At 53.5% G+C, this 12,329-nt stretch overlaps 1 protein-coding gene across 1 annotated transcript; it reads right to left on the bottom strand.

Annotated features, from left to right (window-relative positions):
• Positions 1 to 4,020: 4,020 nt before the first annotated feature.
• LOC119298314 (zinc finger protein ZAT7-like) lies at positions 4,021 to 4,736 on the bottom strand. Its single transcript, XM_037575763.1, has one exon. The coding sequence runs from the start codon at positions 4,626 to 4,628 to the stop codon at positions 4,215 to 4,217; it is 414 nt and encodes a 137-aa protein (XP_037431660.1). The 5' UTR covers positions 4,629 to 4,736; the 3' UTR covers positions 4,021 to 4,214.
• Between the last annotated feature and the right edge of the window lie 7,593 nt (positions 4,737 to 12,329).

The raw sequence follows: 12,329 nt of genomic DNA, 5'->3' as shown, positions 1-12,329 counted from the left end.
CCAGCTAAAAGAATTCATTCGCGTTGAGGATATCGACGTAGTTGGCTTGCAGGAAACCATCAAGGCCGAATTCTCTCACCGAGACCTACTAGCCATCAATCTGCTCGAACGCTTTGCGTGGCACTGGGTGCCTGCGGTGGGCCACTCGGGGGGGTCTGCTTCTTGGCATCAGCCATGTTTGCTGCAAGGTGGTGGCGTGGGATGCCGGTCGTTTCTTTGTGTCGGCACACGTTCGCCATCGCGCGACCCTCCGCGAGTGGGAGGTCATTGTGGTTTATGGCCCGACCGACCACTCGCACTCGCATGAGTTCTTGGGGGAACTACAGGAAAAGGTCGCGGCCCTGGGTGTGTGTAACTTGCCACTGATAGTCGGTGGGGATTTCAACTTAATCCGTTCGGGAGCGGATAAGAACAACGGGATTATGAACTGGACAAGGGTGTCCATGTTTAATAAGGCGATAGCATCAATGGCCCTTAGGGAAGTGGCCCGCGTGGGCGCACGGTACACTTCGACAAACCAACAGCTTACGCCGGTTCGGTCAGTGCTTGACCGAGTTTTTATGTCCGTGGAGTGGGAAATGCTATTTCCCTTGTGCTCCCTACACACTGAAACGAGGATCGGGTCGGACCACGTCCCTTTAATCCTCTCCTCGGGGGAGGAGAGGTTAAAATGAAGCCCTCATTTTTTTCTTTGAAACTGTGTGGTTTGAGCACCCGGAATTTGAGCAAATCTTCCTCTCCAAGTGGGAGACTTGTGTTGCCCGGATCAGGCACACGCGTGGGCCCATGGATTTCTAGATTGCCGCAGGAGCGGGGATGCGTGCGGCTCTCAAAGGCTGGGGGGCCAACCAGGGCCGTGAGGATAAGTTGCTCCGAGCGCGTTTGATCGCGGACCTCGCCCGAATGGATGCTGCGGCGGACTCACAGGTCTTCCCGGAGCAAGACTGGGCTCAACGCTACGCTGTAGAAGCCCAAGTTGAGTCCCTCCTTCGAGCGGAGGAGTACTGGCGCTATGCGCGGTGGAATGAAGTGGACGCTCAAGGGGGACGCGAATACAAAATATTTTCATGCCTATGCTAATGGCCGGCGCCGTAAATGCGTCATCCTGAGACTGCAATCTGAGCAGGGGCTCCTTTTGTGTCAATAGGACATCATTCATCGCATCTATGACTTCTACATCCAGCTGATGGGCTCCAGGGAGGAGTCCCGGGCTCGGCTGCGGTCGGATGTTTGGGAACCCGCGCTGCGGGTCACGGACAAGGAGAATGAAGGCTTGGGACTCACTTTCCTTCTCCAGGAGATTGACCAGACGGTCCTTGGGATGAAAACTGACACCGCCCCGGGTCCGGATGGGTGGTCGGTGGCGATGTTCAAAAGGTTTTGGCAAGTGCTCAAAGGTCCTATTTTCGAAATTTGTAACGGGTTCATGCGTGGCTCAGTAGATATCTCTCGCCTTAACTTTGGGATTCTTTCTCTTATCCCCAAAGTGCAGGGCGCAGACAACATTAGACTTTTTCGTCCTATTGCGCTTATCAATGTCCCGTTTAAAATTTGTTCTAAGGCTTGTTCTACGCGCTTGTCTCCATAGCTCATCGTATTATTAGTAGTAACCAGTAGGCTTTTATTCGTGGTCGCAACATTTTGGAGGGGCCGTTGGCCCTCCAAGAGATCGTTCACTCGCTCAAACGCACTCGCCAACCGGCAATTCTTTTGAAATTAGATTTTGAGAAGGCATATGATCGAGTGAACTGGAAGTTTCTCCGACAAATCCTTCTGGATCGAGGATTTTCGTCGGTTTGGGTTCACCGTATGATGCAATTGGTCTCGGGAGGCCAAACAGCGATTGCGGTGAATGGAGAAGTAGGGAACTTCTTCCGCAACAAGCGTGGGCTACGTCAAGGGGACCCAACCTCACCGTTGCTCTTCAACTTTGTGGCGGACGCCTTGGGCGCCATGCTAGACAAAGCTCGATCTACTGGCCACATCAGGGGAGTGGTCGGTAATCTGATCCCAGGAGGTGTGTCACACCTGCAGTATGCAGATGACACTTCTCGTTTTGAGCTGGACGAACACAGTATCGCAACGGTTAAGGCCATCCTACTGTGTTTTGAACTCATGTCCGGACTAAAAATTTACTTCCACAAATGTGAAGTGGTGTCCATAGGGATGGATGTGGCCGAAAGTGAGCGGGTGGCCAACTTGCTTAATTGCAAACTTGGGAAGTTTCCGTTTACCTACCTCGGCCTCCCGATCGCAGAGAAGAAATGCTCGATTGCTGATTGGGAACCTCTCAACACTAAGGTGGCGGACCGAGTTTGTCCGTGGAGAGGTCGATTTATGTCTTCAGGGGCAAGACTAATCCTTACTAACTCTAGCCTCTCGTCCCTATCCATGTTTGCCATGGGTATGTTCTTGATGGCTGATGGGGTCCACACGAAAATGGACACCCCGCGGGCATGTTTCTTTTGGGAAGGAGCGGGTCCTAAACGGAAATACCACATGGTTAAGTGGCAAGCCGTCTGTAGACCTAAAGCCCAGGGGGCCTTGGGATCATCAACTCTAAGCTGATGAACATTGCGCTTATGTGCAAGTGGGTCTGGAAGCTGTCCCAGGGAGGGACCGACCTCTGGGTTGAACTCCTTCGTGCCAAGTATTTCCCGCATGGGAATTTCTTTGAGGCAACACCTCATGGGTCCCCTTTCTGGACCTCTATCCAATCCCTCAAACCATACATCGCCAGGGGTGCGAGGTTCACTGTTAATAACGGCCGCTCCACGCGTTTTTGGCACGACGTTTGGATAGGCCAGCAACCTCTTTGGTCGGAGTTTACCCATCTTTATTCCATCGCGGTTGAGCCCAACCAACTGGTTGCTTCGGCTCTTAGTGCCACTCCGCCCCCTATCTACTTCAGAAGGGAGCTTTTAGGGCCGGAGCTGGAAGATTGGGAGCGCCCGCGGGCTCTGATAGCGAATGTGCGGCTGTCGGGCTCCGCAGACGTGGTCTCTTGGAGACTTTTGGGCTCTGACAAGTTCACTGTCAAGTCCCTGTATAGAGAGTTGTGCCACGGCCATGCCCCTATGGCAGCCACGGGGCTTTGGAAGGCGCGAATCCCACTTAAGATTAAGGTCTTCCTATGGCAACTATGCCAAGATCGCCTTCCTACCTCTATCAATATAGCCAAGCGCAATGGCCCTGCTTCCGGTCCTTGCGCTTTGTGTGATGACGCGGAAGATGCTGACCACGTGTTCTTCCGGTGTCCTTTGGCGCGCTTTGCTTGGAGCGCGGTCCGTGAGGCCGCTGGGTGGATTGGGATCCACGCTCACGCTCTAAGCTTGTGTCATACCTATCTTCGATCCAGGGCCCTCTGCGCCGGATCATGTGGACGTGTGCTTCGGCCATGTTATGGGCCTTATGGCATATTCATAACAAGTTTACTATTAAGGAAGTGTTCCCCTCTCACCCCGCTGATGTAATCTTCAAATGCATCTTATTCTTGCAGCAGTGGGCACCGCTGGGAAGGCAACAGGAATCTAATCTTCATCGCCAAGCTATCGCACGTCTTCGCTCCGTCTACTCGGGGTCTCGAGCCCCATCACCTCGGAGAGCTGCCTCATAGGGATGGGCAGTCCTTTTGGTCTTGGTTACCCCCGAGCCCGCGCGCTCGTTAGTTTGGCTGGTTATGCCATGTAATGCACTTTATTTCGCCGTCGTTGTCTTTTGTGGCATGCCTTAGAACATGGGTGACTAGCTTCGGTTCCGTTTGTTTGGTCTGTTTGTTTGTGCACGCTGCCTATGTTGAGAGCTTTATTAATTTAAAGCCAGACGTCCCGACGTCTATGTTCTAAATAAAAAAAAAGTTTTATTACACTAAAAATAATTGTGTATGTCAACGTGACCCGGCCTGCCTCCTTTTCAAGGAAAAAAAAATCTGTGTTACGGAGATCGTCATTAGGATTAACGCAATTCGCAGTCGATTCAAGTAGAACAAAATAAATGTATGAATCAATAAAGTATAGATAATATCAGTAAACAGTAATGAACGAATGAATGAGTCCTAAAATATGTACATATATATACCTAATAACATGAGCGAGCAGACCAACTATTGTGCAGCAAATGTGCAAACCAAATCGTGCACATAGGTGATCCTGTAAATCTGGACTAGAACTAGATATGCCTGGCTATTGAACTTGAGAGAAATCGATGGTGCAGTGCTAGAGGAAGAGCTGGAGCAGAACGGGCGGCGCCTGCGCCGTGGTGGCGGCCTCCTGCTCGCGGTGGCGGCGCATGTGGCCGCCAAGCGCCTGCCCCATCTCGAACCCGATCCCGCAGACGTGGCACCGGTGCGCCTGCTTCTGGTCCACCGTCTTCTTGGTCCCCGGCTGATCGGACCCCGCAGCGAGGCCGAGCGCGAGGCAGTGGCGGCCACGGAGGTGGCTGGTCCGGTGTCCTCCCAGAGCCTGGAACGACGGGAAGGAGCGGCTGCACGTCTTGCACACGAACTCACCGTCCGCGCCGCCGCGGTGCATCTTCTTGCTGCTGTCGGAGACGACTCCCAGGGACAGAGAGAGGGAGAGGGGCGAGGGCGCATCGGCCTGATCTCTGTACTGCTTCATTGATGAAACCATGGCGGCTAATCGGACGAGCTCAACAAGGGTTCGTAATTCTGTGCGGATTCAGTGGCTCGGAAATGGCTGTGGATGTGGCTCGGATCATGCAGGGTAAGCCTTTTTATAGTGCTGGCGGTGCGGACAGCCTAGTACTAGTAGCCACCAGGTACATCCATATATAGACCACGTCTGGCTTGACGACGACTTGGAGCCCGCGCGCCCTTCGCGATCGGCGGCGACCTGGCTAAAGCGTCCGGTCTGCAAAGATAGAACCTTCTCCTCTGCTCGCGTACGTCAGCTCAGAGTAATTGCTTAGCTTGCTCCCAGTCCCAGGTAGCCCGGCACGCGGTTACGTGCATGTGGACGGAAAGGCCCGCGAAATGGGATCGGGCCATGATTAGTTGGATGTTTGTTGTTGCACCGGTGAGACATTATTAGAGTATGCCGACCTAAACGGACGGTGCTTTTGTTCGCTTTTTGTTTGTTTCGGTCGGCCACCCGCCCGCTGTCCGTCCTTTTTTAGATTTGGGTCGGCAGTGTGTCCAACGGGCCGATCCATTTCATGATTGTGCGCGTTTTAGATCATGCCGGCCATGCGTCGCCCTGGTTTTGACGCTCCAGCGTGCGGGAAAGGTTCGCGCCGGGTGAAAAAGCGGCTCCAGCGATGGGAAAGGTTCGCACGCGCGCCGCGCCGGCGCTCGTTATAAGAAGGCGCTCCCTCCACACTCTGTCCGCCGCCCACTCATCTCGCTCCCTCTCACTAGCCTCGCCGTCTCTGCGCCACCATGTCGATGCGCCGCTTGGGAGCTTCAGATTTTCACGGAGTCCGCGAGCGCCGCTCCGGCGCCTTCTCCTGCGAGATCTAGTTTAGCGAGAAACGCCTCATCCTCGGCACCTTCGACACCGTAGAGGAGGCGGCCCACGCGCACGACGTGGCGGCGTGGCGCCTCCTGAGGCCTCGTTGGGAGTAGAATTTTCCCGACGTGTCGAGCCAGCAGGCGCAGGATCTCGCGCCTCTCCCGCGGCATTTCACCGACGAGGATCGTCGTGTCCATCGGAGGCGCCAGCGTCGCCTTGCCATCGCCGAAATGGACGTGGAAGCCATGATGGTGTGGCGCGAACACTTCCCGCAGGACATCGTCAACGAGCGCCAGTTCTACAAGTAAAGGAGGATGGAGCGAGCCGCATATCGGGAGGACAAGCGTGCGCAGAAGCAGGCCGCTCAATTGAAACTGAAGCTACGAGAAACATCGGGATGGGATTTCGAGGACGAGCGGTATACTGACGCCTACATTCAGATGTCGGAGGAGGACATTACCGAGTCGGAGTCGGAAAGCGACAAGTAGTTGATCTTTCTTTTATCTGTGTACGCTAGAACTATCTATGTATCTTTTTTCTATCGGAAAAAATGGCCGGCGGCGTCGGCGACGAAACAGGCGGGCGAAGGTGTGCTGTCGGATGTGGAGAGGCCAATGTGGCACCGACCGGCGGGCCCGGAGAGAAAAAAGGGCGAGCGCGCGCGTCCGTCTTGTGTCTGCGCTGACGCAAATCCAGCTCAAAAATGAGCCGGGAATGGGTCGGCAGATGGGCCGAGTTGGGCCGAGTTTTGTATTCGCGCTGATCCAAATGGACGGAGGCGGATGAAATGAGTCGCCCCATTAAAATTGCTCTTTATTTGACTGGCACCGATTTTTTATATTTTTTTTAGGATGGCACCGATTTTATTGGTCAATCAAAGAGCCTGCGGTTCCAAATTTCCTGTTTTCGCTCTTGCTCCTGTTCTCTAGTCCAAAAATGGCTTGCCGCGTCCGCCTAAATTACTGCACCACATGCATGCAGCTATGGAATTTCTCCGTGATGCGCCACGCGCTCGAACGATCGTCTGTGTGCATGCACACTCGTACGCGTGTGCATGCATGTGCTTGTTTTTCATGGAAATGACTCCAAATCCTGACTAGACTAGCTAACAGCAATTTGGGCTGGCTAAATTATTTCTTTTGCACGACAAGCCATGACCATGCCGAGACTCTCGAGAGATCCATATATAGCGACGACGCCGATCACAGCCATTGTCATTGGCATGACGACCATGTTCTAGAGCTTTTTCTTTTTGCGGGTGATGTTCTAGAGCTTATGACGTACTACATCTCTCCCCCTTTCTCTTCGTTACTTTTCTATAGTCTCATTAGGCCAGCTTCACCGCGCGACCCTATCCTGTCCGATCCCGTTCGTTTGAGGTAAAACGGACAAAAGAGGCCGCCCAGCGCACGACGGCCTAAACACGTCTTGTCCGTTTTGTGTCCGGGCCGACCCATTTCGAGCGCAAACTTGCGCCGGGTTTGGGTCGCGACGGACACCAAACGGACACGCGCCTCGTCCGCGCCGGGCCGCGTAGCAGGCGGCCACCTACCTTCCACCCGCCCACATTAATGCGCACGAGCGGGCGGCCCCATCTGTCATCCGCACGTCGAACGGTCGCCGTCCTTCTTTAAGTGGGAAGCGTGGACGGGCCGTCGTCCACACTGCCCCACGTCACCCCGCGGCCTCCTCGAAACCCGACAGCGCCGAACCCAAACCCTAGCCAAAAACTCGCCGGCCGGCCGCCTGCAGCCATGGGCCTCTGGAACTACGGCCGCAAAGGCAAGCACTACCGCGAGGCTGGTTCCTCGTCGGAACACCGCCGCGGCTCGGTGAAGAAAGAGGAACCCGCGTCGCCATCGCCACCACGTCGGGCCCCCGCGTCGCCATCTCCACCACGTTGGGCCCCTGCGCCGCCCGCCTTCTCCATCACGCCCACGGCCGCTGGTGAGCGCGACCGGCACTACATCGAGGCGGCCGTCTGCCGCCTTATTGGGAGACGAGGATGCCGCTGCCCTGGAGCGACGTCCACCTCCCCAATAACTGGCACCTGTCGACCGACCGCGTGCCGATCCCGCCCGTCCCGCAGAGCGGCCGTGCGCGCCGCCAGGAGATCGAGCGGCGCCGCCGCCTCCTCCCGGACAACCTCTACTACGACGAGAGGTACGCCCCCGACTCGACATTGTGGGACACGTGGCTCTGTGATGAGCACGACGTGCGGCGGGCGTCGTTCTTCGCCGGCACATCGACGGGGCCGCGGCGGCCACGTGAGCCCCGAGCGGTGATGAAGCTATGTACCTAGGGTAGGGTCATGGACCTCTCCAAACTGACCTACCTAAGGACATCTCCAGAAGAAATCACCTTTCAATCGACTTGGAGGTGTTCCACTCGACGGACTCGAAGATACTCGACCAAGAAGCAATCACTCGACTAAGAAGCAACCACTCGATGGTCAGGAGAACTAAGGGCACTCTGCATGCTAACGGTCGGTTATTAAGTAGCTTTTATGGTCATTATAGCACTTTATTAGGGGCGTTACCAGTAACGCCCGACATTAATGTATTTAAACCCTTTGTAACTGAGGGCGGGAGGGGTCTGGCGAACTCTATATAAGCCACCCCCTCCTCAGGGACAAGGGTTCGCACCCTGTAATTCATACACGCATAATCCACTCGACCGCCTCCGGGCTCCGAGACGTAGGGCTATTACTTCCTCCGAGAAGGGCCTGAACTCGTAAACCTTGCGTGCTTACAACTTATCCATAGCTAAGATCTTGCCTCTCCATACTTACCCCCCTACATCACTGTCAGACTTAGAACCACGACAAGCGGCTCCCCAGGCGCGCGGGCGTACGCGGGTCCGCGGCCTGACGCCCACACCGTCGCCGTCGCCATCTCCATCGCCACCCCCACCTCCTCGCATGACGGCGGAGGATGAGGCCCGGCTCATGGCGCGTGTGCTGGTTCGAAGATCGCTGATGCTCATATGGCAATGGTGGAGTTGCGGGAATACCAGAAGACTGCAGGCCCGAGTGATTTGTTGCTAGCCAAGAAGCCCGCTACAGAATCAGCTTTTCAGTCGACTGGCGATACGAAGACAGCTCACATCCACCCGACCGACCCCAGCGCTGCTCCAACTCATATCTCGACAACACTCGACTCCAAATAGGAAGAAGCGCTCATCCAGTTCCTCCGTGAGAACTGGGACATTTTCGCATGGAAGCCTTCTGACATGCCGGGTGTTCCCAGGGAGCTGGCTGAGCACCGCCTAAGAGTCGACTCAAAAGTAAAACCTGTCAAGGAACATCTCCAACGGTCCGCCGTCCAGAAGAGAAAGGCCATTGGCGAGGAGGTGCCTCGGCTGTTAGCAGCGGAGTTCATCCGGGAAATCTACCACTCCGAGTGGCTCGCCAACGTTGTTATGGTCCCCAAGAAGGACAAGTCACTTCGCATGTGCATTGACTTGAAACATATCAATCGGGACTTCCCGAAAGATACTTTTCCTCTCCCCCGCATTGATCAGATAGTCGACTCGACTGCGGGATGTGAGCGACTGTCTTTTTTAGATGCCTATTCCGGATACCATCAGATCCGTCTGTATGGACCTGATGAGATCAAAACAGCCTTCATCACTCCATTCGGGTGCTTCTGTTATGTTACCATGCCGTTCGGCCTCAAGAATGCCGGAGCCACATTCATGAGGATGATTCAGAAGTGTTTGCTCACTCAAATCAGTCGGAATGTGGAGGCGTACATGGATGATATTGTGGTCAAGTCACGGAAGGGTTCCGACCTGCTGACTAACCTTGCTGAAACCTTTGCCAACCTGAGGAGGTATGATATCAAGCTCAATCTATCAAAGTGCACATCCAGAGTTCCCGGCGGAAAATTACTCGGTTTTCTCGTTTCCGAACGGGGAATCGACGCCAATCCAGAAAAAGTCGGTACTATACTCCGAATGAAAAGTCCTGTGCGAGTGCACGACGTCCAGAAGCTTACTGGTTGCTTGGCCGCTTTAAGTCGATTCATATCTCATCTCGGTGAAAAGGCATTGCCTCTTTACCGATTGATGAAGAAGTCCGACAAGTTCGAGTGGACTCCTGAAGCTGATGCAGCGTTTGCAGAGCTCAAAGCTCTGCTCTCCACCCAGCCGGTGCTTGCTGCCCCAATCAGCAAGGAGCCTTTGCTGCTTTACATTGCAGCCACAGGACAAGTCGTCAGTACGGTACTTACGGTCGAGCGGGAAGAAGAAGGAAAAACCTTCAAAGTTTAGCGCCCAGTATATTATATTTCTGAAGTTTTGACACCATCGAAGCAAAGATATCCTCATTATCAGAAGCTTGTATATGGGATTTATATGACCACAAAGAAAGTTGCTCACTACTTCTCCGATCATTCCATTTCAGTCGTCAGCGACGCTCCATTATCAGAGATCCTGCATAACAGAGATGCAACTAGTCGAGTGGCAAAATGGGCGACTGAACTCCTTCCTCTAGATATCAAGTTTGAGGCAAAGAAAGCTATCAAGTCCCAGGCAATCGCAGATTTCGTCGCCGAGTGGATTGAACAGCAACTGCCGACTGAGGTTCACTCGAAGCATTGGACCATGTTGTTCGACGGTTCCAAGATGCTGAATGGTTCCGGTGCCGGAGTGGTGTTGGTATCCCCCAGAGGAGATAAACTCAGATATGTTCTTCAAATCCACTTTGATTCCTCCAATAACGAGGCAGAATACGAAGCACTTTTTTATGGGTTGCGCATGGCCATTTCACTCGGCGTCCGTCGCCTCATGGTCTATGGCGACTCAGATTTGGTGGTTAATCAGGTGATGAAGGAATGGGACGTCAGAAGTCCAGCCATGACTGGTTATTGCAATGCAGTGAGAAAGCTGGAGAAGAAATTCGAGGGGTTAGAGCTTCATCACATACCCCGACTGAAAAATCAAGCAGCTGATGATCTAGCAAAAATAGGTTCCAAACGAGAAGCCATTCCCAGCAATGTGTTTTTGGAACACATCCACACACCATCAGTTCAGGAGGATCCCTTCACTGAAGAGGCCCCGCAACCAAAAAGTACCACGGATCCGACTGAAGTTGAAGTTCCAGCTATGGTCGACCTGATCATGGAAGTCTTAGTCATCACTCCCGACTGGATAGTACCGTACATCGCGTACATCTTAAGGAAAGAACTCCCAGAGGACGAAGAAGAGGCTCGACAAATCGTCCGTCGATCCAAGGCCTTTACAGTCATTAAAGGACAGTTGTGTAGGGAAAGCGCGACTCGAGTCAGTCAGAATTGTATAACACCAGAAGAAGGTCTGATGATCCTTGACGGTATCCACTCGGGGACCTGTGGTCATCATGCGTCCTCTCGGACCATTGTGGCTAAAGCATACCGAGCGGGATTCTACTGGCCAAGGGCCAATGAAATGGCAAAGGAGATAGTCGACAAATGTGAAGGATGTCAGTATTACTCCAATATGTCGCACAAGCCCGCGTCAGCCCTGAAAACCATTCCACTCGTCTGGCCCTTCGTTGTTTTGGGGCTGGACATGGTTGGACCACTGAGAATGGGCAGGAGCGGCTTCACTCATGTACTGGTAGCAGTCGACAAGTTCACCAAATGGATCGAAGCCAAGCCTATCAAGAATCTTGATGCTTGCACTGCTATCAGTTTCATCAGAGAGTTGATATTCAGATATGGAGTTCCGCACAACATCATCACTGACAATGGGTCAAACTTCGATTCCGACAAATTCAGGGCCTTTTGCGCCTCTCAGGGCACTCGGGTTGACTATGCTTCGGTCGCTCACCCCCAGTCGAATGGGCAAGCAGAAAGGGCAAATGGCCTAATTCTCAAAGGACCGAAACACCGATTGATGCGCGATCTCAAGCACGCGGCAGGTGCATGGGTCGACGAGCTTCCGTCAGTCCTTTGGGGATTGAGGACAACCCCGAACTGATCAACCGGAAGAACCCCATTCTTTCTGGTCTATGGAGCCGAGGAAGTCTTGCCGAGTGACCTGCTTCACAACGCTCCCCGAGTAGAGCTCTACTCTGAAGATGAAGCAGAACAAGCTCGGCAGGACGCAGTCGACCTCCTGGAAGAAGAAAGAGAAATGGCCGTGATCCGATTAACCATCTATCAGCAAGACTTGCGTTGATTCCATGACAGAAACGTGAAGAGTCGAGCCTTCCAAGAAGGAGACTTAGTCCTTCGAGTGGATCAGTAGAAACCACACAAACTTGCTCCTACTTGGGAAGGCCCCTTCATAGTCACCAGACTCCTCCACAATGGAGCATACCACCTCTACAATGTCGATCGCCAGATTGATGAGCCGCGAGCCTGGAATGCGGAGCTACTCCGCCCCTTTTATACTTGAATTCTCACTCGGATGAGATGTAATAAGGAAAAACTCCTGTAGTTCATTTATCAAAGACAAGAGTGTTATAATTTTCCCAGTGATTGTTATTGTTTTTCGTTTGCAAAAGAAATCCCCCAGTGGGTGGCTTAGCTGCGAATCCGCTTCGCCTAAGTTTGTAAAAATCCTTCCGAGTGGAGAGCAGTCCTCCCACTCGGGGGCTTAGCTGCAGTCCAGTACTCGCCTAAGTTCTCTCACTTAAGGACTTAGCTGCAGTCAGGCACTCGCCTAAATTTGAAAAAAATCCTGCCGAGTGGAGAGCAGTCCTCCCACTCGGGGGCTTAGCTGTAGTCCAGTACTCGCCTAAGTTCTCTCACTTGAGGACTTAGCTGCAGTCAGGCACTCGCCTAAGTTTGAAAAAATCCTACCGAGTGGAGAGCAGTCCTCCTACTCGGGGGCTTAGCTGCAGCCCAGTACTCGCCTAAGTTCTCTCACTTGAGG

This window comes from Triticum dicoccoides, chromosome 5A, assembly GCF_002162155.2.
Source record: "Triticum dicoccoides isolate Atlit2015 ecotype Zavitan chromosome 5A, WEW_v2.0, whole genome shotgun sequence".
NCBI lineage: Eukaryota > Viridiplantae > Streptophyta > Magnoliopsida > Poales > Poaceae > Triticum > Triticum dicoccoides.
This window is presented reverse-complemented; position numbering and strand designations above follow the sequence as displayed.